Genomic DNA, 27210 nt, shown 5'->3' on the forward strand with positions numbered 1-27210 from the left:
TATGATAGACAAGAATTTCTACTTCAGTTTTTGTTCCTCAGGACATATGGTCCAATACTATTCTGTCAGACTTAGGCACTAAATAGAGTAGACGGGAAAATGTATGTGTATCAGTTTATAACTCTTAACATGAAGACTCACCGCTTTGGTACTTAAAGAGAGTACTTTCTTTTAAATGCTTCAAGAGAAATACATTCAGTGAAAAGGATCTCACAGAGGAGCAACCTTGGACACATGCCTCAGAAATGGGGAAAATAATATCTGCCTCTTGTTGAGATTAAATGGGATAAAGTACATAAGCATGAGCTCAGAGCTTGGCACACAGTTAAGTGCTGAAATTATTATTCTACACATCTATTTTGACAGATGATAAGTATCCTAACACTAAATATTTCACTTTGCAAAAACACAACAGTTTTCTTTTCTGATCATTGAGATCTTACTGGCCTCTCCTGGTCCCCCAATATCCACCACTGTTTAGAGTCAAGCACTTTGGTAACTGGGAAAAAATTATGCTTCCATATGTCAGGCCTAAAGTTGAGAAATGCTAATTACCATAGTGAAAAGCCAGAAATGATGAATTGGATGAACAAGGCAAAGACCCCACAGACTCTTTACACTCTCCTTAGGAAATCCCAGACAATGAACGTATTACAGAGCTTATACTATTATCTCAGACCGATATAAAATTCATGGCAAACTAACATTCTTCATATCATGTAGTGAACATATATTGAGTACATACCATACAGGGGACAACAAGGCACCTAAGATATGTCCTTGCTCCCACTTTTTAAAGAAATCTTAGAGCCACAACATTTGTGGACTTTAACTCAAAACAAGCAACATAAAATGTGCGCACCCATGTACAGCCTCCTTCAATAGAGTCATCATATAGAGAAGCACTTCAACAAATCAAACTTTACTTTCCCACCAGCTTTACTCAAGGATGAAAACGGTAAATGTTTACTGTTAAAGACTTGCTGTGGCACATTCCAGTGCCTAACTATATTCTCAAGGGGCCAAAAGCAAGTTTTTAAATAACACTAGAAAAATGGGGGAGGGGTTCAAAGCATCTTATTGTAACAAAAGAATTAAGTTCAGATGAACCTTTAAGAGGAAACAGACCTTTGCAGGACAATGGGAAGGTCCTATTCCTGATTTCCCCATAATGATGGCTTCCTCAGCTACCAATCTGACAGCTGCCAAAGGAAGCAAGGCCAACCACAATCTTGTACAGAAGAGAGCAAATGGGCAATGATTCTTTATAAAATATAAACCGATCTCTATCAGCACATCTCTAAGTTTTTTTATAACATGCATTTGAGGGTACATACAGGTTGATTTAACAGGGTTAACTTTTACAGTACCCATATATTTAAAACTCCTACAAAGCACATTTTTTATAAAGAGAAAAACATAGCCTAATCCATCTATTCCATATATGTGGATATTTATATTTGGGATTTACTTAAAATATTATTCACTCAAATTCTTTCCCTCTTTTGTAAATAAGCTCATTTCCTTTTAACCCTTTACGGACCAACAAAGTTTACAGATTCCCCCAACAGAATTCCCACGGCTCCAAATGTTGGCCTTCAGACCACAGAAGTGGTAGAATTAGGTATTTTTTTCTCATCTGTTGTTTTGCAGTGAACAAAAAAGTACTGCTTTTATAATAACAGTTATATTTAATTAAATATATCAGGTGGCATAAGCCCTTGGTAGGCATAAGAGCTGAATTTCATTTTTATTTTTATTAGGAAAGCTGTCATGATGCATATACCAATGGAATACACAGTGAGTTACCCAAGTCTAAAGGCCATTCAAAGCAATTATTCATTTTATTTGGAAGTATGACGTGAAATACCTGACAAGTCTTCTAGAGTTACAAACTTAAAAAAATTCATTTACTCATACATATGTTGAACATCTAAGCTTTACATTATTAACACATTTAACGTGCTGGGGATATAAAGATTAAAAAAAATAATAATCTTTTCCTTCAAACAGGACATAACCTAGTAGAAACAGACAAATGTCAACTGCTATAGGAGGTGGCACACACTATTATGGTGACAAAGGTGGAACTGACAAAGTCAGTGTGTGTGAATCTGAGCAGGAGTCCCGGCGAATGTCTGAATTGGGTCCCAAAGGAAAGGGAGAACATTCAAGGCCAATGTAAGGAAGGACATTACTGGTTAAAGAGAACAGCGGCTTCTGGAAAGGCCTATTATTATTAGCAAAGTGAAGCAGTAAAGTGTGTTGTTCTGAGAATTGCAACAGAATGTCTTTTGATGAAAATCAAGGAGAGAAAAGCTGAGGTTTATTATTGAAGCAGCTAGAAAGAATCTGTATGAATACAGATTGCTACCAATTACAAAAGAAAAAAATGAGGTTTGTGAGGCTGAACAGTTAGGCCAGGGCAATCCAGGTCTTATATGCCATGAAAAGGAACCTGGACTTTGATCTAGAGCGGTGGGAAAACCATGGAGGAATTTTTAGCAGGGATGATCCTCATGTGCATTTCTGAAAGACCCCTCCAGCAAATAGTATACAGGAAAGCAAGGAGGCAGAGGACACTGAAGAGTAGTTAGGCTCTTATTCCAAAAATCTAGGGAAGAGAGGTGAGAGACAACTGAACGAGGTGCGAGAGACGAAGAACAGGTTTCAGCCCTTTAGTAGGCAGGACCGGCAGAATGTAAGAGATGGAGGAACATAGCTCTCTGCTTCGAATGAGTGGGTGGTTGAAGGCATCAACTCAATGCAGGAATTTGGAAAGAGAAGCAATTTTTGGAGACAGACAACAAATTTCACATGTTAATACTGAGAGTTGGGAGGGGCCTAGGTTACACCTGGTGGAAATGTGCTGAAGTGATTGATTAAATGTACAGAGCTCGGAAGAGCCATGGTGTTAACTTATCCAGAACATGGATGAAACAAAAAAGGGAAGAGTTCAGACCTGGGGAAACTCACACTATAGATAGAAGACTCCACATTTCCTATACAGCAAGATTTTAAGGCAGACGAAAAAAGTGACAGCCCCAAATGTCTCTATTTAAATTCAAGAAGTGTAAGAAATACACTGCAGTTTAAATAACCAAGGCTATTTCCTATGATGAATCAAAAAAATCCACTTTCACAATTAAAAAGTAAAAATCAAGATTAAAGGGGAGGTGCCAGTGCTTTCTATAGCAAAGACGTTGGTAATTATGGGAAATAAAGAACAGGTATGTTAAAAGATTAAAGGGGTGGTGAAGGAAGGGAAGGCTGATATCATGACTGGAGACCAGTGTGGACCATGACATGTCAGGAGAATGTTAGTTGAACACTTTCATGGAGGATGTAAATTTAAGTTGGATCTTTCAAAAAAAAAAAAAAAAGCAAAAGCAAGGATTTGCTATGTGAGAAACGAAAGGGAGAGCACGAGGAAGGGCAGAGAGAACACCTGAAAAGGCAAATCAGTAGAAAAGGCGGTTCTTCTACCTCTTCTCCGCCCATCATCTTGTCTTCCATTCTACCACAGCCAACGCCTCTAGAAGTCCTGGACCTTTCATTACAAGTAACTTTATCACTTCTGAATTCTCATTTTCAAGTACCCCACTCTCTGACCCTCTTTCCCAGAACAACCTTCAGTCCCACTAGGATCACGTCCCCAGTGCCCTTCACGTCTTTACTTTCCTCCTTACCTGTCTCGGAGTCCATGGTTCTCCCTTACCACGTTGCCTGGAAAAACCTCAACACTGGTTTTAAATGCAACTCTTCTACCTAACCTGCACCTGAATATGGCTGGGCACCACCTCCAACATGCTGACTGGTCTCATTTTATTTATAACTACAACCACAAGTGCTCCCTTAATCCTGGCCAGCAATTCTAATTTCCCTACTCAATTCACATTCTTATGTTTCTAGATATCTATTTCACATGTTCCTGTTTCTCCTTAATCCTATCTATTCTTAGCTGGTTTTATATAGCTTCTGGGAGGTAAAATTCACATAGCCTACAATTCACCCACATAAAGGGTGTAATTCAATGTTTTTTAAATATATTTAGAGTTGGGCAACCATCGAAATAAATTTTAGAACATTTTCATCACCTCAAAAGAAACCCTGTATCCATTAACCATCATTTCCTGTTTCCCCCCAACTCCACCCCAACCCCCAGGTAACCATACATTTTATTTTCTGTCTCTATGGACTTGCCTATTCTGGACATTTCATAAATGTGGAATCATACAATATGTGACCCTTTGTGACTGGCTTCTTTCACTTAGCATATCTTTGCAAGGCCCATCCGTATTGTAGCATGTGTAAGTACTTCATTTCTTTTCATTATCAAGTATTGTTAAATGGAAATACCACGTTTTATTTATCCTAGTTGGTATATTTTTAAAAAAGAGGCATTTAGAAAAGCTTTGTTAATCCACCTACCTACCACCAAATCTACTGATTTACCTGCACCTGTATCCGTAGTACTCTGTGAACATCTGTGCCCCACGTTCAAACTCTGAATCCATACCCTCACCTACGTAAGAGTATCAACCTAGCAAATATCTCCTCTTTCTTGCAACAAAAATTTCCCCTCTACTGGGTTTTCCAATAATGAACATGCTAGAGTTTTTAGAAATAAACACGGAAGAACTGCCCTCACCTTATATCTCCCTTCAGCTCACCCCCGTTTTACTGTTCCCCTATATAGCACATCTCCTCAGAGATGTCCAAAATCATTGTATCCATTTCTTGTATCTCTCATTCTCTCCTGACCCTATCTATATATACTTACATACGCTTTTGAACCCGTCACTCCAATAAAACCACATTTCTCAAGGTCATCCAGAAGCCTTCATTTTGATAAATCCCGTTAGCAAGTCTCAGCACTCTTCTTTGGCCCAAAAATGGCATCTGATAGTTGATCTCTCCCTCCTTCCTAGGAACTTTCTTTACTGGGCTTCCAGAATACCTTCCTCTACTTTTGTTTCCTAGCCCTCTAGCTGCACCTTCTCAGTATCCTTTGCTGGATGGAACGGTAGAGGACAGTGGTTAAAAAGCACAGGTGTTGGAATAAGGGTACCTTGAATTCTAGGTGCTGCCACATGGAGCTGTGACCTTGGGCAGGTCACTTCATTTCTTTATGCCTCTGATTCCCCATCTACAAAATGGGGATAACTGTGTTGACTTCAAAGAACTGTAAGGCTTAACTGATTGATATATATACAAACTCCTTGGAAGAGTTCCCATCATGTCTTAGTCCTCTGTATCATATTTTCAACTGCTAAATGCTGACGTTTTCCTGGGCTCATCCCTCTCACTACATTCCCTCCCTAGGTAATCTCACAGACTCTGGTGGCTGTAAATATTATTTATATTTACTGATTACACCAGAATTTACATCTTTAGACTTTATTTACCAGTTGTTTAGCTGTCACCTGCACCTGAATGTCAAAGTTAAAACATCCAACATTTAACTTGACATCCTCATCCTAAACCCACTCCTCTTTGAGATTTGCCCATCTGAGGAATGGCAATTACACTCAACTAAATTGCTCAGGTCAAAACCATAGTCGTTCTTGACTCCGTTCTCTCACATATATAATAAGGCCATTCTGAAGGCTGTATCTTCAAAATAAGTTCAGGCTCCAAATGCTTGTTACCTCTGCTGTGCCATCCTAGTGCAAGCTGTTAGCACTCTAATCTCATCTACTCCAATGGCATCCACCCTTACCAACTCCTATAGTTTGCTTTCTACAGAACAGCCATCCTTAATCCTTTGAAAAATGGAAACCAGATTTAGTGTTTAAATCTGTACTTGTTGTTGTACACTCTGACTGGCCCCTGACGACCAGCTCTGAACTCATCACCTGAGGCTCTTCCTTGTGATCACACTGCTCAACCCTAACAGCCCACTGTAGTCCCTCCAACAAGCCAAGTTTGTTCTCAGCCCAAGCTCCCCTTCTCTTCTCCTCTCTAAACGAGATGTTTTCCCTGTGTCTATATGGCTCTTTCCTCTATTATTTCTCTGTATTACCTCCTTAGAAGCCTTCCTTGGCCATCCTATTTAAGAGTACATCTCACACGACATTCCTCCAATCCCGTTCTCTGCTTTACTCTCGTCATAGGAATAGCTTCATGTGAAATTATTACTATCTAAGTCCCCCCTAGAATGTAAGCTCCAGGAAGACAGGCCTTGTCTTGTCATTCAGGGATCTCTAGTACCCAGAAGGGTGCCTGGCACACAGTAGGTACTGGAGTAAACACATGTTGAACGTATGAATGAATGAATGGTGGTGGCGTAAGGGATGACTAAACTCATCAACAAGATACCTCTCAGGGGGCAAAAGCATTGGCTACAAGGTCCAGGTCTCTCCCCCAGGGCGGTGAGTCTCTTTCCATTGTAAACCTATGAATATCTGAAATTTTGAGAAAAGCTGCAACGTTCTTTCACAACCTCCTTTTCCGCTCCTAGTCGCAGTTCCACCTTTTCTTGATTCCAAACGAATGAAGGTCACTGTGGCATTGTGCATGGACCTAACTCAAAATTTGTTCATACAAGGAAAAAGATATACCAGCCACTCTTATCTCATCTCTCCCACCAATGCCCTGAGAGCCCCAAGGCATATATATATATATGTATTTGTTTAATCATTAAAAGTGTTTTTTTTTTTAAACTACAAACCTTCAGAAAATTTAAATAACAGTACAACCCATACATGTATTTCCTTCACCTAGATTCACCAGTTAACAACATTTAGGCCCTAATTATTTTGAAAAGACTCCCAGGTGTTTCTTATAGGAGGCACTGCTGGGAGAAGGGGAGAACGGAAAAATGCGGAGCTAGTTTTCAAAGAATGAGAGAGAGCACATTTTAGATTGCATTATACATTACTATACCAAAAATAAATCGTTCTTAGAATGGTAGCAAGAGATTGCTAAAAGAAATTTGAGTTTTCAATAACATATAGTGCAGGCAGACTAAGATGTGTATCTATTTTTAGCATGGGGTACATGATGTTTTGATAAAATCTAATACATGAAAACCATAATTTCAAATGAAGAATCAGAGACCACTGTCTCTTTAAAATGACGCCTTGGATTTTCTGCAAAATAACGTACAATAAGGTTTGGTCAATTTCCCTATAGCTCATTTATAGTCGTTTTTTTAAGAATTTGTTTGCATATGAATTGCTATTTTATTGTAACTGGCAAAGTATAACAGCTGTGACTTAGAGTTAAGAGCTGTACTATTAGAGTCAAGAAGCTTGGGATATACTGGTAATCCATCACTGAATGAGATCATCCATAGGAAATTTTATTTTCAATGTTAGCTGGAAAAAATCTTACCTGAAATTCTTCACAGCATTATCTTTGTCTACCAAAAGCAATCTAGAGCCCAGAGTTTCTGCCCCTCCCACCTTCCTCAGGCCCAAAGAGATGTCAGAGATTTAAACTTAAGAGACTCTTTAGGCTGGAGTTCTGCAGCCTAGGAAGTGCAGAGAGAGATGAAGACAATGTGATAAGCAGCTTTCAAGTTTTCGTGCAAGACCTTCTCCATGTTTTGTTTGAAGTGCTTCGCCTTCTGAGAAAATATGGTGTGTATTCATGCATAAATTGATATCCAAGGTAAATATCTGCTGTGGATCGATCACTATTAAAACATTCATTGAATAATGTTATATACAAAGTTGAAGGCACTGTGATGAGTATTTGGGAAACATAGTGGAATAATATAATGCAATATTTAGAGTACCAATTCAAATATTTTAAAGTTTTCAAAGAACACTTTTATAGGATAAACAAACATCTGGTAGACCCCTCTGGGTTATAATTTAATATAAATAATATTATAACAAAGTCTACAATAAGGAAGAATATTAAAATGCAAAAAGTGTTTAAAAAATTAGGTGTTATCATTAAAAAAAACTTTTGAGAATTTTCTTCAGGTTTCCTTTGAATGTTATTCACACTAGTAGTTTGGTGCTCTAATGTTCTAATTTATAGTGTTAAAAATTACTAATTATAAAAGTATCAAAATTCTAGGCAGAAAAATCTAAAAGCTAATAAGTGAAATCACAAGTCAAATATCAATTTTAAAGTACAGTTGACCCTTGAATAACACAGGTTTGAACTGTATGGACCCACTTATACACAGATTTTTTTTTCCAGTAAATATATACTACACGATCCGTAGTTGGTTGAATCTGCAAATGTGGGACCTCGGATATGGAGGGCCAACTATAAAGTTATGCATGGAGTTTTGACTGCATGGGAGTTGGTGGCCCTCATCACCGCGCTGTTCAAGAGTCAAATGGAATTACAGAACTTGATAGTAAAATTATTCATCTTCAAGGCAGTCTTAAGGATCATAGATAGCTACTACATAAAAGCAAACACGCCTGTTTAATTCACAAACCAATTCTGTCTACATAATTCTTGAAGTGTCCAAATTTTGGAACATCAAATGCCTATCAAGGCCAGGCAAGGATGTGTGAAAATCAAGCACGAAGTATACATCATACTACTGCCTAGCAAGTCAGCCTGTAGGCTACCAATCTGTGACTTTTGCTTTAAATATTTGGTAACAAATATTATCAATAAGAAGCAATCTTACACATACCCAATTCTTACTTATAAATTTTACCATCATCTATAGCAGTGTGACAAAACTGGAGAGAATCTCTGTATAATAATAATTAAGGAGTAAGTGTATCTGGCAAGAGAAGAGACTTTAATTTTCCACAATAGGAATGAATCCGATTTAGCTTAATTTTTCCTTGAAAAGATATTATGGATATGTTGGTACCACAACAGAGATATGTAACACAAACAAACATTTTTTTGTGTATTTTTTTATTGTTTGGAACACCAAAGTAACCCAAATTTCACATTTACAATGAAATTTTAAATAAAAATATGCTGTACATTGTATTAGAGATACATGTTATACAAAAGTTTGGAAAAGTAAACACATACACTTATACAGTAAAGAGAATGTACTGAATTGCTATCACCTTTAATATTCCTTCTCTCCTAAATGGTCAACAACTGTAAACTGTTTCCTTTAGCTTTTATGAAATGACCACTGCTCTAGCTATTTTGAAGTGTGAGGTACTAAGAACAGATTCCTTTAAAATCAAGTGATAATGAGTTATTAATGTGCATCGAATAGTTTTATGTTTTCAGATTATCAGTTACTAAAATAATCAAAATCTCTAAAAGATGGAGGTAGTTCTCTACAAATCTGGTAGCAAGGGCTACTTCAGCCCAATTCCAGAAACAGGTAGTCAGCACTCCCAAACTAACATCCACACTTAAGTCTGATCATTCAGAAAATTCTTAACACCAAGCCATCCTTAAAGCACCCCACCACCTCCTTCATAACCAGGGCCTACAACAGAATTTTGGAAGATCTGTTTGTTGAAATGTTTTTTTGGCCCCTCTACTTTAAAAATATTATTGCCACATTTCAGAAATTAGGATCCAAGAACTCAGTTAAGTCTCAAGGATACATTTAGCTTCCACTGTAAGAAAACAATTTGAGTATCATTAATAGGAAGAATACAGATACCATATTGTGCTATTTAAATGAAATGCCACTATGACTAACACACATTTTCTCAGTAAGCCAACTGATGGAACTTTAATACATGTGAACTTATCTCTTGGTCTAATATATCATGAAATATCTGAGGCAACCATGCCAAGATACATACTTCCCTAAAAAGGCTGCTTCCTCTGCTGACAATTAGAACAGTTTAAAATAAATCACAAGTAAGTAATATAATTTTAGAATTTCCAGTACTGTTCTCTAGGTATGCTAAATATCATCTATGACATTCCTTACCTGTAATAAGCACCCACCATTCACTGAATGCCTACTCTGTGGCAGGCCCCATGTCAGTTGTTTATATATGTTAGCCCAACTGAATGATCACAACACCCCGGTGTGACATTTCATTCCTTTTCCCACAGTTGAAGAAACAAGTTTAGTATCACCTTCTAGTCTTAAAGTTTTCTGTATAGTATAACACTGCTTTTTATTATCATAAGAGAAAACATTAGAGCACCAAGAGAAAACTTGAAAGCATCTTAGTTCTAGTACTCTGTTACTTGGTTAACATCAACAATATTCAACCTATTTACTGATCCTTTAGTGCTACAATATTGCATGTAATTACTATATTCCTTTATCAAAATGATGGAATTGTGATTAGCCTTTTGGTTAAATCCTCCTTTATTTGCATATACACTAAAAAGTCTCATTTCTATAAAAGGTCAAATTCATGGGATATTCTTTTCAAGATTTCTTATTGAAGGAAAATGGAAGGCTCTCTTTCTCAGGATTCAACTAAACTACTGCAGTTTAGTTAAAAGTGCCTATTTTAACAAAACAGTTTTCATTTTTATGTTATGTCATATTTTAACCTTTCCAGATCTGGAACAGCCTTCAATTTCTATATTTGCTTTAAAAGTTACAAAGATCATCATCAGAGGTGAAGTATAAACAATCCTACACTGAAAACCATCCATCCATCCGCTTACATAATAATGTTCCTCTCTCATGGAGCTTCCATTCTTGGGGGTGGGAGGAGATGGACATCCAAACAGGTATGTTAGATAATGATAAATGCTAAGAAATTTAATTATTTTTCTAGCAGTGACTAGCTTACTAAGTTTATTTTTCATGCTCACCAACTTTTGATTTGTGTTTTATTTTGTTTCACATGTTGGCTGAGAGTTTAAATTATACATTTCAGTAGTGATAAGAAATAAAGGACAGAGTTTCCAAAACCTAAATGTTAAATAAAAGGCAGGTAATTTATTCTTTTTTTTTTTTGGGCTGCGCCGTGTGGCTTGCGGGATCTGTTTCCTGACCAGGGACTGAACCCGGGTCACAGCAGTGAAAGCCCAGAATCCTAACCACTAGGCCACCAGGGAACTCCCTGGGTTATTTATTCTTAAAGGTTGTTCGTTAAGTAGCGGTTATTAAAGTCTTGGAGATGAAATCTTTTCATTCATTCAGTGAATTTACTAAGACCAGAAAAAAACCACAAATGCATGAAATTCTGTAAACAGTCTCAGATGGCCTAATACCCATGGATACCAGAGTAGGAAACTTCATTTCAAAGAGAATTCACAATCAGGGGCATGCGTGTGGGGTAGAGGAAAGAGGTTGATCAGAAAATTCTACCCAACTTAGATTCTGTGATTCTTGTGTAACCATCTTATTACAAATATGGGGGGGGGGGGAGAAGCATAACAAAACTGAGATCCAAAGATATTATTAAGGTTTCCTGGCTACTAGTTCACTGTTCCCACTGTTCCTTCTACTATGACTTCCATTAGGGCATAGACCTCTTAAGCAACTTCCCTATTAAACATATCATTTTCCATCATTATGAGGACTACTGCTACATTACTTGTGACAAATTTTAACCCTAAATCTTCTTTTACCATTACCCAGTCTGTGTACTAGAAGAAATAAAAATCAAGTTTATTATCAGCCTAAACTCAGTCTTGGAGAGGGCAGAAGACAGCATGCCATTTAAAAACAAATTGATTTTTATTATAAATGTAGTACATGCAACAAAGTGAAAATTTCCAACAGTACTGAAAGCTGTAGGTGAAAAGTAAAAGTCCTACATCACAAACCAATGTCCCACAGTCCTACATCCCAGAAGTAACCAATATGCTCTTTCCTTAAAAAAACTAAGATTATGAAAGCGAACATTTGCACACACATACCTCTGAAAAATACAATGGGCTCACAGGACTAGAATATTCTAACACTAAAGATGAATTAACTACCCATTAGGAGAATCAAGTGTTAATTATATTTGGCAATACCACTTCAAATACAACAATTTATTAATTGTTATAGGATGGTCACTATAACAAGTATATGACATATTCACTTATAATTCAAGCAAGCAAGGGTAAGGCCTCTTAAAGATGTAAACAATCTAAACCACACTTCCATGGATCACAGAAGTAGAGTTGTGGGTAAAGAATACAACAGATGAACTCTTGCAGGAGAAAAGTGAGGGGTCAGTGGAAAAAGCATTGCCTCAGGCTGTGCAACTGTCACTCAGGTAACAAAGCCATTTTATTGCAATGTATCAAAGATAATTTCTTTGCTAGCCCACAGAGAATGCTACCAAAGTCCAGGGATTTTAAATGTATAAAACTTAATCCAGACAGGAAAAAACCCCACATTGTTAAAGAAATGCTCTCTCTTATAAAGCTGCGATGTTTGGGGTTTTGTTAATCATGGACTATGTACCAACTCCTTTTTATAGAGATTAGTTTAATCACTTTGCTATACCAAATTAAGATGTGCAAATCCAAACTTTTATTCAAGACAGACAAACAAACATGATTTCATTTTTGAGGCTGTCTCTTGAGCATATTCTTGGTAAAGACTAAAGCACACATATTTAAGAGAAAGATCTTCCTCAAAGAAAAATAGCCTCAGAGAACATTTTACCAAAATTAGCATTGTTTATATAAAAAGCCTAACTTGGGCAGGGGAAAGAAAACTAATGATAAAAAACTTAACTTACCAAGAAGTGAAACAGGCTGGGTTACAGGAGGGGTGGGCAGATTCGTGGGTGCAGCAGGTGGCACAGCAGAACCATACATTTTCACACTGTCACCAGACTCGGCGTTTCCTCTAGCCCCAGACACCACTGTTGGAATGGGATTTCCAATAGATAAGTCTTTTGTAGTGTCTTCATTTATACCAGCGATAGTAGCTAAGGAATATAATTACATCAACATGTGAAGCTGAATAAATAATTATCTCCCGGTCAACATTCTTTTGCCATACTATATAGGTCCTATTACTGGTCCATTCTCCCTCCTACTCTCAATTCCAAGAGGACAAGTGAACACAAAGGAAAAACATGCTTACAGTTTGGGATGTTTATTGGTGGAGTGTGAGGAGGAGGAATGGATACTGGTGGAGTTATAGGAGGTGGGGGTCCAGGAGGAAGAAAACCTAGAATAAGAAAAATAATGTCAACTGAAGTTGTGTCACTTTATTTCAGGCTCTAAAAAAAGAATGTCTTCTCAAATAACTTAGTGTACCTGGTGGTAAATGCATTGGGTTGAATCCTGGGCGCAAAAATGGTGGAGGAGGTGGAGGAGGAGGAACACCAGGACCAAAGCCTGGAGGGGGAATTCCCAAAGGAGGCGTGAAGGTGGGTGGCTGGAGAGCACCAACCACAGGAGGTCCCGGCTGATGTGGTGGGACCTAGAGAGAAAGAACGGAAAATGAAGCCACATACCTAGCCACCCTCCCACCCACATAGTGTGTAGGGACAAAGAAAATACCTTGTTGAAAAAAGAAAAAAGAAATCTCTAAATTGTGCTTATTATGTGAATACACTTATTAGATAACAGGTGGTAATCTGCACCTACCCCTAAACAATAGAAACCACATAGTTTCCCCTTTTTCTATTTGGCCGCACCGCGCGGCATGCGGGATCTTAGTTCCCCGACCAGGGATCAAACCTGTGCCCCCTACAGTGGAAGCACAGAGTCTTAACCACTGGACCACCAAGGAATTCCCAAAAATCACATATTTACTCTCTACTTTATGACAGCAAATTCACACTGTAATTCACCAGCACCTATATTGGTGTTCTGCTAGAATATTAATATATTAAAAAATGTCTCATGGTTAGGTCCATAAGTTTGAGAAATACAACTTTAAAAAAAGCTACCTGGTAATCTGCACAGTGATTAAGATCACAGGTCCTTAGGGTCAAAGTGCCTGGCCCCCCTTTCAAGTCGTTTTGTGACCCTGAGCAAGCTACTTACATTACACTCCCTAGACCTCAGTTTACTCATCTGTAAAATGGAAAAGTGCCAACCTCACATAATTATGGGGATTAAAGAGTCAATAAATATTAAGTGCTAGTGCCTGGCACTTTAATAAATACCCAACATATGTTAGCTATTGTTAAAAAAAAAAAAATCAATCTTAAGAGATTAGTCAGGTTTCTTTAAATGAGTGCTGACATTCGTTGAATCTTATTTAGAACCTGCACTGGAAGGGCATATCCAAAAGGTCAGCTAAAGAGTGCCAATTTGGGAACTCCATTTATAAAACATCACAGCTAAGTATGTATCAAAGCATGTAATTTTCTCCTAACACTAAGAAAAATAAAGAAGCTAGGCAACCCAGTTTTGTGATAGCTCAGATTTATCTGATTCAGTTTTAATGTGAGAAATTGAGGAAAGAAGGTATTGAAAGAAAAGAAAAATCTAGTGGATCATACATAAAAGTATGGGTCAAGTATTTATAATTTTTACCAAAACGTTACTTACTTAGCTCTTAACATGTAACAGGAAAATCACATCTCAAGTCAAAAAGGTTATGAGGTAAGACACTGAATAATCTCGACAGATACAAGGCAATATGAAATTTACTCTGGTTTTTAAAAGCATTTATAAATAATAGGTCTGACATACCAACACACAAAAAATTAATATGTACATCTATGCACTCATGTCTTTGACTATGAATCTAGACATACATCTATAGTAAGATTTAGAAAGGTATCTTTCAGACACTTAAAAGTTTAAACAATGCCCCAAATAGTCTTACCTGTGGAGGTGGTACTGTTATAGGTGCAGGAACAGGAATAGGAGGGACAGGCACAGGTAAAGGCTTAGGTATGGGTGATACTGGTTCTGTGTGTGAGGTTTCTGCCCCTCCATTTTGAGCAACTTCATTTTCATGCTTTTTGGGAATTCCCTTCCAATCTATGAGTTAAAGAAATTTAACAAAAGCTTACATTTCAGCTTATAACTTTAAACACAGAAATGATTTTTAAAACGCTGATATTAAAATCAGAAAGCAGGACTTCTCTGGTGGCGCAGTGGTTAGGAATCCACCTGCCAATGCAGGGGACACGGGTTTGAGCCCTGGTCTGGGAAGATCCCACGTGCCACGGAGCAACTAAGCCCGTACGCCACAACTACTGAGCGTGCGCTCTAGAGCCCGTGAGCCACAACTACTGAAGCCCGAGTGCCTACAGCCCGTGCTCTACAACAAGAGAAGCCACTGCAATGAGAAGCCCGTGCACCACAACGAAGAGCAGCCCCTGCTCGCCAGAACTAGAGAAAAGCCCGCGCTCAGCAACGAAGACCCAACACAGCCAAAAATAAATTAAAAAAACAAAAACCCCCAAAAAACCAGAGAGCATTCTTATTATTAAAGAAATGCCTATGCTAATCTCATAAACATTAATTATTTAAATTAACAATAGCAAACATGCAAAAAGAATGCTTACTTACGTGCCAGGCACAGTTCTAAGCTATATATATATTTATTTAATTCTCATAACCATCTATAAGTACCATCTATAAGTAGGTCCTACTATTATTATTCCCATTTCTCAAGAGATGAAAACAAAAGACAATTTGCCCAAAGTCACATGCCTAGTAGTGGCAGAGATGGGATTCAACCCAGGCATATTTGGCTCTAAAGTCTCTGTTCTTAACCACAAAGTGTATTGTTTGGATTAAAGACCCTGGGAGGGAGAAGCAGGATTCTTTTTACCCTGGACCAAAGTCTCCCAGAATGCCTGGCACATAGTAGGTCCTCAATACCTGTCTGCCTGAACAGAAGCCTAGCCCGATCCTTAAGCGAAGGCATTACGCACCAAGGAGGGAGGAGGTGGTGTATGGGGAAAGTCCAGCACTGTTTCGCTGCCTTCTGGCTTCTCATATCATCCCTCCTGATTGAAGTTCTTTAATGCTTTAAGTATTTACTGTACTTTGCCATGCCACCCTGTGCTCCTCTCGTCCTGCTATCTATCAGTCTTCAGGTCATGCCCCCACAAGCTGCCATTTTTCCCAATACAATTCCACTATCAACCTGGCATTTTTAATATTCAGCCTACAAATAACTGCACCTCCTTGTCTTACACATTTACTTTTGATGGCTTCTCTGGACATTTAAACATTTTCAAAGAAATTACTATGAAGCAGTGGATTTTACTAACAATGTTCAGTTTGAGACTCATTTGATCTGTTAGGTTTTTACAGTGAAAAATTCTACCTAAGATCCACTTAATACTATAATTAATAATTAAGCCCACAATCAGTAATTATTTGTGTCTGCATCTCTCCCACTAAATGCCAAGTTGCGTAAGGGCAAGGACCACATTTGTCTTATTCACTGTTGTTTCCTCAGTTTATTATAATGGAGAGACTGGCACCCACATGGTGGGTATTTGAAAAATCTCAAAAATCAGATCCTAAGGCAAAGAATAAACATTTGTCACAGCACTACCAAGGAAACAGACGAATTTTTTTAAAAAAATTAAATACTGCTTTACCTGGATTAAGTGTATCACTGTCCAACATTCCTCCTTCACAAAAACTCTCCAGTTCTTCAGGCTTGACTTTGTCCCACGGAATATAAGTAACACCAAGTTCTACATCCCAATACTGCTTATAATCTGCCTTTATTCCTTTGTTTAAGGCCCAGGCAATCTATTTCACCATTTGTTAAAATATAAAAAGAAAGGAAGGGAGAAGAATGTCATAAACTGAGAGTTAACTGTTCTCCACGATTCTAATCGCTCAGACTTGGTCAGCAAGGGAGCAATCTGGCCTGGCTATCCCTGGATCTCACTCAAAACTTTATTCGGTGCTAGGAAACTGGTTACCCTACCATCTCACTTTGTTTCTCCTAGGATGGAAATCTGACTGGCAATCACTTCCTTACTCTTCCAACCATCCACCACCCACCAAACCCAGGCAGCATAAAACTTAAGAGAATAGGAAAAAGTTTATCAGGGACAGGCTGAAGTTCCCTGTACAACTCAGCATAAGAAAGTGGGGAGCACTTTTAAAAGTCTTGGGTACCTCGGAATTACTCAACATCAGACAAAATCCTTTTGCGGTGCAATCCAAGGGTAGAACATGGTATTATAACATTAAGGAAACACTGACTCTGGCCCCTCAGAGTAAGAATACCCATGTACCTATATCTTTTCCTCTATCTCAGTGAGTATTTTTCATAGTTCTAAGATGAGATGGCAAACTTTAAAATTAAAATGTGAAAAATACAAAATTTTCTGTATGACAAAATATTTTACAAAATGACATTACATTTAAAGCGTCAAGTAAATACCTTGATGAACTCACCTACCTTTAAAAAAAAAAGACAAAAATTCTACCATGCACCTAACATTTAAAATTTTAACTCTTAGGAGATAACCTCTTTTAAAAAAAGATGCATTTGTAATGCCCCAGTGTCCAAAATTACAGTTTTTTAAAAAAAGTCACATAATATTATATATTAAGTTTTAAAAGAAATGAATTATAAACTATAAAACAGTACCTTTATGGATTTCTGGTTCACTTTATAGTTTCCTCGGCTCAGTTTCTGCAGGGCACGGTAAGCATCTTGCCTATGAACCATAACAATATAGGCACAACCTCTGGGAGGAATCATCTGCTCCAAAAGATTTTAATATTATAAAATATAGTAACAACAAAATAAAAAAGCAACAAGATATAATACTAAGTAATCAGTTCCAACAAGCCCAACTCAAACCCCCTGCACCCTCCAGAGCCAGAGTTCTATAACTGGAGATTAAATGAATTTGTTAAATTGGTGGTTCCAGTTTGGTCTCAACTTCCAATTATCGACAAATCTACAGTTCCCCAAGCTTTGTTATATAAAGACTTTTTTAGAAAACCTTTTTAGAAAAAGGTTTTAGATTAAACTTGGTGATCCAAGAAATAGTAGTTAAATGCTAAACATGAACTCAGAACACCTGAACGCTAGCCACATCTTCTACAAACCTGGGCAAATTTTAACTTAGGTTTCAAGTCCTTAATTTCATAAAATAACATTTAATCACATCTATCTACTGTCATTAAGTAATTTAATAAATACTCACATTAATTGATTCAATTGGACCAAACTCTTCTAAGAGACTGGCAACATCCTGCTGAGTAGTCCTTTTGTCCAGCTGTCCCACCCAGAGTGTAGTACTACAAACTTAAAATAAAATTATAATCATAAAAATATACACATTCGAAAATGAATAGCACTGTACTTTACATGAAAAAAATCATTAAAGAAGATATGCATGAGTTACATTATGATACCACAAGTTTAAGTAGAAAACCCCATATACATTTAAAAAATTCTACAAAATTGTGGTAGTACTTCCAGAAATGGAACCAGGATAGTGAAAGGTACACCTATGAGTTGGTAAAAAAACTGGTCTTTTTGAAGACACATCTGAAGATTTCATCTATGTAAACTAGAGCCAGAGAAGCAGTATTTTGCCCAAGATCGCCCTTGGCAAGTGAACACAAGAGCTAAGACTTGATCCCAACTATCTTGATCACCAACCAATTCAGTGCTTTTGTTCACAGCATGTAGCTGTTCCTTTCCAACTGTCGAGTGTGTATGATTTTTGTTTCATGTTGTCCTCGGTAATAAGCCTTGCAGAGTCAGAAGTTTTATACGTGCCCTAGTTATACTATAAATTAAGATTTCATTAATAGCTACAGAGTTATATCAAGAATATGTCTAGCACATCTTATTAAACATATTCTAAACACATCATGAAATTCAGGAGATAACGTAAGCTAATTCATTCTGTAAATCATAAATCTTTATAAAAGACGGCACTAGTTATTCTAGGGGGAAAAAAACCCCCACCTTTCCACCATGTGTAGGAGAACTAGTTAATGACTCTATTTCATACATTCGATTCAAGACACACTTCCTCATCGTTAGTTTGGTTCACTCCTCATTGCTGCTTTACACCTGGCTTAATGTACAAAAGCAAATCCAAGGGTATATGCCAAAGCACAAACGAGTAAGACCTGATAAAGTGGTATTTTGCTAACGGTTATAAAACATTTTAAACTCATGACATGAAAAAAAATGCAGGAAATTTGAATATAAATGTTCACTTACCACTAGCAGTTTCTGGTTTGATTTGAGGAAGGCCTTTTTGTCGGCGCTCTCTTTCTTTTTCCCGATCCCTTCTTTCTTGGGATCGAGATCTAGGAGAATGTCGGCGTCTATCTCTGGACCGAGATCGAGAACGTCGATGACGAGACCTTCGAGTTCTAGAACCAGATCGAGATCGTCTCCTTTTTGGTGACCTAATATTTTCAGAACAAGGGAGAATGGATTAACACAAGGGATAAAAAAGAAAACGTAAGCCATGTGTTAATCTGAAAAAGAAAAAATACAACTAGGTAATTTAATGTTTGGGTACATAAGAATTTGACAGCAGGGAATTCATTTTAAAGATTTTTAAGATGCTCAAAGTTAGAAAGCACATATATATTATAAATGAGATAAATAAGGATGCTAACTTATAAAAGTACCTCTCATCTTTGATACCTCTGGTACTATATTAAATGACATCTTTATAGTGAAGAAGCTAATGTCATCACCAAGATATACTGACTACTAGTCTCTATCTTCTCAGTAAAGTCTTTTCTGTAGGAATTAAAACATGTAATCTGATTACAGTATTACTTATTCTCTTTCCACTTTTTTGGGCTGATAAATTGGTAAAGGAACTCTGAATACATAAATCTTATGATTCCATGTATATCTGTTAAGTAGGCACTAAAGCAACTCAAAGGGAAAAAATGTGGGTTAAGATGACTTAGTTTTTTAAAATTAATACTTCTCCTACCCCCAATCCACACATGCATACAAACATACCAAGTGTTATTAGTCCTGGGCATCTGAAAACAATCCAACTTGATTTTAAATTCTGTCTCCTAAGACATACAGATTTGGGTTAACATTTTCTATAAACTACCTGGATGCTGATCTAGATCTTGACTTTCTGTTATCGGACATGTGCCGCTTAACCTCTTGAATACAAGGTTGTTCTACTTCCATTTCCTTTAAAAAGAAAAACATAACATAAAACCCATCATTAAAAGAGAAAGTGGAAATTATAAATAGAAAAAAACGGGACAAAAGTCTAAAAAAATGCTAAATTACAAATCTCTTGCCCTGAAAGTTCTCTTTTGGTTACTTCAGACCAAATTACTAGTTTAATAATGACTGGCCACGAGTGGGAAAAGTTTTTTTAATATGGTTTACAAGATTAGAAGAAATACTGATCTACTTCTGGAAATTATTTTGTAAAAGTTACATACTGTGTTTACCAACCATCACCTAAAGCAGTGAATTGGGCACTGTTTAAACATTCTATACTTTATCTCAATCCTCACAAACTGTATGGAAATTTGTAGTATTATGTCCACTTTCCAAATGAAAAACTTAGGTCACAGAGAGGGAAAATTTGTGCCCAAAGTAATAGTCTTTCTTCATATTCAAAATGGAAGATAACAAGCCAACAGGCAGCAATCCACTTATAAATCAAGGGAACCATAAAGATAATCAACAATCTGAGAATGAAGTTTTACCTGATGTGCCTTTTGTGTAAGTGGTTCACTTTGTGCCTGAAAGGAAGTTTGGAAAGGCTGCTGCACGGGTGGAGTTGGAGGAATCACGGACTGAGCCATGGGAGGAAATGGAGGTGTAGGAAGAAGGCCAAATCCTGGCATCTGTCCATTAGGAGGAAGTGGAACCTTTTGTTTTTTAAAAAAATTGTATGAGCAGACTTTAAGTAATTAAAAAAAAAAAACCTTAGTTACTTTATATAAAACTAAAATATCTTCAATAAATTTTGATCAAGGAAAAACTGACACGCAACCAATGACTGACAATTCCTATTGGTACAATCTTTATCCAAAGAATTGTTATATATCCAAGAGTACAGGTTAAAAATCCTACAACTAATTTTAAAATTATGACTACATGATCTGGTTTTATAATTTAAAAACGTAACTTCATTTATATGAGGAAGCAATGTGACGGACTGAACTTAAACTCAGAGGTACTCTCTATCGCAAACTCTCTTCAACTTTAAAGGCAATTAAGCTTTGGGGGGAGGAAAAGTGGCTAGAAGCACTGACTTTCAGGTTTATTTTAAACATTTTACTCCATGGGGAGTTTCAACCAACATGCCTAGGGTTTGAGAACCAGTAATACATAATACTTAGGGTTCGATATTTAGGGTTTCAAATATCATAATAATGAGAGTATTATGCCACAGTGTAACAATTTTCTACATGTGACATTCCAACGCTAACAGAATTAAAAGTATAATTGTAATGTCATTATAGTATCACAAAATATCTTTCTAAATTATTAACTTTCAGTAATTGTTAAACATTAGGAAATAAGTTCATAGGTTTTCTTTGTATTTTAAACAGGCTTACAAAATATTTTTCAAACTTCAATCATTAGCAAGTCATTAAAATCACAATATCAATTTCATATGACCAAATACAGGCACATCTCAGATTCGATTCCAGGCCACTGTAATAAAGCGAATATCGCAATAAAGCAAGTCACATGAATTTTTTGGTTTTCCAGAGCATATAAAAGTTATGTTTACACTATACTGTAGTTTATTAAGTGTGCAATAGCATTATGTCTAAAAAAACCAACACATATACTTTAATTAAAAAACACTTTATTGCTAAAAAATGCTAACAATCATCTGACAACACATGGTTGCCACAAACCTTCAATTTGTAAAAAATGCAGGATCTGTGAAGAACAATAAAACAATGTATGCCTGTAAATAGAATGGACTGAACATGATACAGACAAGAAAATGAATATATTCTAAAGAGATTTCTTAGAACACTTTCTAAAGTAAGTCTATAAAGTAGTATTTCCCAAAGGCTGGTTGTACAACAGAATCGCCACACAACTAAAAATAAATAAATAAATATTCTCTAGATTGACTGTAGCACCAGAAGCCCAGGATTTGTATTTTTTCCTCCTTATCCCCATAATTTAGATGCATGGTCAAGTTTAGAAAACTCTGAATTAGAGGATTTACTAAAATAAACCCAACGAACAAACCTTTATTAACTTCCTTCAATTCTCCAGTATACTGTGCTCCTTTTACTGCAGATTTCAAACTATATTCCTGAATGTTGAAGAGCTGAAAGCCCTCTAAAGCACTGAATCACACAACATTAAAAAAGAAAAAAGGAAAAAAAAAAAAAAAAAAGTTTCTCACAAGGGAAAGAGCTGTATAACTAAACAGGCCAGTTCCCTGAAATAGAACCACAATCTCTCTCTAAACTATTTAAACAAAAATGCCTATTAAATTATTAGCATGTAATGTTTAGCATCTTTGTTTTAATTAAAGCAAAAAGCAACTCAAATCAGTTACGTGCTCAACAGCTTTTACTGCAGCTATAGTACTATTTAGCCATGCACACAGCTAAGTCACAGTGGTCTGGGAAGTGCAACCCATATGCTCTAATGAATAGATCTTCAGTTATTAAAACTCAGCTATAAGAAAAATGCCTCTACCTGATGGTGCACTGGATCCTGCTGTATTGCCATCATTCGAGGTTGAAACTGATCCATGTTTTGGTGCTGGGTATAGGCTGGTTGCTGCATGCCATCTCCAGGAAATCCACTAAAAAAGATGAGTAGTCTTTTTACCCATTCGAAAACACATGAATCTTAGCCACATTTATACTACAGAAACTTAAAGAATGCTGTTCAGGAGTTATTAATAATCAACATTTTACTGAATCATATATTTGCCTATATAAACTTAAATACAGCATTTTTCCCAAAAGTTATTTTTTATTGTAAATCTGACAGGATCTCCTCTCCATTCAGAAGAAAACCCCAAATACCACAACTTAAAAAAAGAATTTTAAACGACTATATGAAAAATGATTTCGTTATTAAGTGTTACTTGCATTATGCCTTATAATGACTATCAAATCTCTATCTGCTGAGGAATCCAACGAAAGCAACTCACAAGGGTGCCTGTGGAGGAGAAGCAGCGGTCGCAGCAACAGAAGGTACAGCAGCAGCGGGTGCAGAGGGCGCAACAGCAGCAGCAGGTGCTGTGGTGGCGGCGGCGGTGGCGGTGGCGGCGGCGGCGGCGGCGGCGGCGGCGGCGGCAGCATCTTCTTTCTTTGCTTCTTCCACAGCTTCCGGCTCATCATCGTAATCAAATCTATCAAGTAGCTTCTGGAATAGGTATGTATGTCAATATTCCATTTTAAAATTCAGACTGTGATTCACTGAACAAAAAACTTTATAAAAACAGATATTCACCACCATCTATAATCCCCCAATGCTGTCATGTACAATTTCACCTTCCCACATGCCTCTTAGGACCCTAGTTCATAGACAGTTTTTACACAAATGCCATTTTGAAAAGACACTTTAAAAAATTCTGTTTTTCTTCCCCAATTCTAAGTACAGTGTTTTCTTTTTGACTATTTTCTATATGATTTTATAACTAATTTAGCGAGAGAAAGATTTTACTCAAACATTTATTTTCCTAGACTAAAAACTTTTGGAACTTTGCACACGTGAAAATGGGTACACGTTTTCAGTCGGCTTTGTAAAATGTACAAAAAGAAAGACCATCTTATCCAATCATTATAAATGCCTATAGAAAAATGTCCATATGCTGCTTGATCGAGAATATGAAAAAGAAAAAAGAGAATGGCACAGATAGGGCTGCAAAGTCTACCTGTGCACTTGCTTCTTTCTTAAAACTTCACAGCTCACCTTAGATTACCAGAAACTTTCATTAAAAAAAAACAAACACAAAAAAAATCAAAAAAACCAATCAGTGCACTTCACAGGATCACATGTCGAGAAAGAAGAGCCATTTAAAATATGGTTACATTTATTAGAAAAGAAGGAATGAAAGTAACACAACCACTACTGTGTTTCGGTAGATTATACACAATATTTCATCATCAAAAGAAGCATGCAAGGTAGATATAGTTTCTTCTTCTTACAGACAAGGAGACTAAGGCTCAGGTAATTAAGAAACATAACCAAGACTGTACAGTTAATACTGTACAATTAGGCTGTGGACAATGGTCTTTTCTACCTCAAAGCCCTCAGTCTCTGGCATCCAACAAGGCAGTCATTTCTCTCAGGCTGTGCCCTTCCTGCTCATGGATTTCCAACCTCAAATTCCTAAATTTGTGTTGTTCTGTGATAGTTCTGCCTGGAAATTCTGGTTCTACTTTATTGGACAACAGACTTCTAAATTAGGAAAGGAAGTCCCCTTCTTGGACAACACTTCTGTTTCTTTATTCATAATTCTAGGCCACGTTACTAGAAGTTCTTACTATAACCGAGCGATCTAACATGGCCCAGGCACCTTGCTGCTTTACGCACATTAGCTTACTTAACCCTCATGGCAATAAAAAAATATAGGTACTACCATAGCTCTTTTACAGTGGTACACAGTGAATACTGTAACTCAACATCAAGACAGAGTCAATGACAGGAGCCAAAATTAAAACTTGGGTCTAAACTGCCTACAAAAAAAACCACAAAGTCTATGATCTTTGCAGTTTATCGCATATAGACATGTTCCTTAAAGTTTTACGATTTATACCTATTGCTTTGGGAGAAGATTTGAAGCAATTAAAAAATTAAACTGAGATCTCTACTATCTAAAAAGAGATTTCTGTTGCTTTTTAGGAAACTGAAGATCTATGAAGCAGCCAAAACAGAAAAACTGTTCCCAGTCAGCTGTTTGACTAGCTTAAAATAGACCTTTATAGTCAAAGGAAAAGCACAGAATTCCTTTTTCTAAACTTAATGTAACTAACAAACATTGGCCAACCCACTTAAGATAAAACACTAGAGGAATTAGTTGCAATTCAAATTAACAACAAAATAAGCATGTCAGTAGCACTGCTATTACTCAACATTTCTTTTTTGGAAGTCCTAGCCACCAGAACAGTAAGAAAAGAAGAAGAAACAGGCCTAGATGTTGAATGGGAAAAGTCAAATTTAGTAGCCTAGAAAATCTAAGAGAACAACTAGAAAACTAAGCTTCTAATACCATGATAATTTACAACAGAAAATAAAAATCAGTAGTTTTCCTGTATGGCATCATTAACTAAACAAAAGTGTTATGAAACACTAAACATGAAAAATGAGTAAACATCTAAGAATAAATGACACAAGTGTATAAGACATATTAAAAATCTAATACATTGAGATTCTGTATAAGAAATTATCAGTACTTCTTAAATTAACCTATAAATTCATAAAAATTTATGCTAAAGTTCATCTGGTAAAGTATCCTGTGATGATCAATTATATGTGTCAACTTGGCCAGGTTATGGTACCCAGTTGTTTGGTCAAAGATTAATATAGATGTTGTTGTGAAGGTATTTTAAAAATGTGATTAACAGGGAATTCCCTGGCGGTCCAATGGTTGGGACCCTGCACTTTCACTGCCATGGGCCCAGGTTCAATCCCTGGTCGGGGATCCCCGCAAGCCACATGCGCGTGGCCAAAAACAAACAAACAAAACAAAACAAAGAAAACACTGGGAATTCCCTGGCAGTCCAGTGGTTAGGACTCTGTGTTCTCAGGGCCCGGGTTCAATCCCTGGTTGGGTACTAAGGTCCCATAAGCTGCATGGTGCAGCAAGGGAAAAAAAAGTGATTAACATTTAAATTAGTAGACTATAAATAAAGAAATACACTCCATAATGTGGGTGTGCCTCAACCAATCAAAGGCCTTAAGAGCAAGGACTTAGGTTTAGGTTTCCCAAAGAAGGCATTCTCAAGACAGCAACATGAAAACCTTGCCTTGCAGAATTCAGACTCATGACTGCAGCATTAACTCTTACCTGAATTTCCAGCCTGCCACTCTGACCTACAAATTTCAAATTTGCCAGCCTCAACAACTGTGTGAGCCAATTCCTTAAAGAAAATCCCTCCCTTTCTCCCCTTTGTGTGTCTGTGTGTATAACTGGTTCTGCTTCTCTGGAGAAGCCTAACACATATGCCCAAGAATAGCCAAAGAATGCCTGAAAAAGAGTAAGGGCAGAGAACACATCTAGAAATGAAACACAAGTTCCAAGTGTTTAAACTGTTATGTTGCAGAAATAAACAAAGATATTAGTGGGACAGAACAGTGTCCAGTGACAGACACAGAAACAAATGGGAATTAAACGTATGACAAAAATTGTGAGAATTGGCTATTTCCAAAACATAAAGATTTAACTATCTTGAACCATATTCTAAAATAGGTTCTCGATAGATTGAGACAAACATGAAAAGCAAAAATATAAAACTACTAGAAGAAAGAGAATTTTTAATACAAGTTCAGAGAGTTTTCCTAATCACAACACAACACAGAAGACTAAAAAACAAAACCACAATACATAACAATTTATGTTCACATATGGATGGGAACATACACAAATCTGTTCAAAGCAGAGTGGAACTGATTTCCCTTTTTACTTTAGAACTTTCTGTATTATTTGCATTTTTTCCCCTAAAAGCATGTATTTCTTTTGTACTCAAAAATTTTATCCAACCTTCTTTTAATAAGTAGTCATTCATAAATCACTAAGATAGAATAACAAACAGTAATTACCATATGGATTCTTAATTTGGACTACCAGCAATAAAGTTATTGTATCTTAGAATGTTAGAAAGAATCAAAAATTTTAGAGATGATTAAACTAAAAGATACTTCATTCTAGGATTTTCAAACTTTTGTGGTTTTTGCACTGCAACTTGTAAAATGAGATGAAATTGTATATAGTCATAAATCCAGTAAATAGACATGACATAAACAGACAAGAGTGGAGTTGTCTGGGCTAACATTTCAACAGGAAGCTCTAAGCTGTGCATATTCAGCACACCTATATCCTTAGTGGCAGCTCCTTAAACATAACGAAGGCCCAACAGAGAAGTTGGGAAGACACTCAACCAAACCAAACCCTCATAGTATACATACGGTAACTAATGTTTTTAACAGCAGAAAACAGAAAGCAACTTAAATGTCTATCAATAGGGGAATGGTTAAATTGTGATGTGTCCATGTAATGGAATACTCCTAATAAGCACCCAGTAAATGTGTAGATTTACATCTATTTACCTTAACAACAACAAAGAGACAAGAGGATTAAGATCAAAACAAGCAAGTTAGAAACAGTGTGTATGTATATATATGTGTATATATATACTAAAAACACACACATATTTTTATATATGCACACACATATATAATGACCAAAAAAGAAAAGCATATATCCAGGAAATCAATTCTGAAAAGATATACAGCAAAGTGTTACAGTAGTTACCTTCACGTATGGG

General features: G+C 36.7%; 1 protein-coding gene across 3 annotated transcripts in view; it reads right to left on the bottom strand.

Annotated features, from left to right (window-relative positions):
• The window catches only part of SCAF4 (SR-related CTD associated factor 4), a 56608-nt gene that overhangs the window by 2747 nt on the left and 26651 nt on the right, over positions 1-27210 (bottom strand). For 2 of the 3 annotated variants that reach the window (XM_068546964.1, XM_068546963.1), the window contains exons 8-19: positions 22872-23086; positions 22409-22517; positions 20437-20601; positions 19821-19906; positions 18956-19146; positions 17922-18022; positions 17357-17470; positions 16347-16503; positions 14609-14766; positions 13084-13249; positions 12908-12994; positions 12558-12749 (exon numbers count right to left, since the gene is read on the bottom strand). In XM_068546964.1, the coding sequence (XP_068403065.1) occupies positions 12558-12749; positions 12908-12994; positions 13084-13249; positions 14609-14766; positions 16347-16503; positions 17357-17470; positions 17922-18022; positions 18956-19146; positions 19821-19906; positions 20437-20601; positions 22409-22517; positions 22872-23086 (1741 nt within the window). The remainder of the gene's footprint in view (positions 1-12557; positions 12750-12907; positions 12995-13083; positions 13250-14608; positions 14767-16346; positions 16504-17356; positions 17471-17921; positions 18023-18955; positions 19147-19820; positions 19907-20436; positions 20602-22408; positions 22518-22871; positions 23087-27210) is intronic. The other variant, XM_068546965.1, reaches the window with a different exon arrangement.

The sequence above is a fragment of the Eschrichtius robustus genome, chromosome 6 (assembly GCF_028021215.1).
Source record: "Eschrichtius robustus isolate mEscRob2 chromosome 6, mEscRob2.pri, whole genome shotgun sequence".
Classification (NCBI taxonomy): domain Eukaryota; kingdom Metazoa; phylum Chordata; class Mammalia; order Artiodactyla; family Eschrichtiidae; genus Eschrichtius; species Eschrichtius robustus.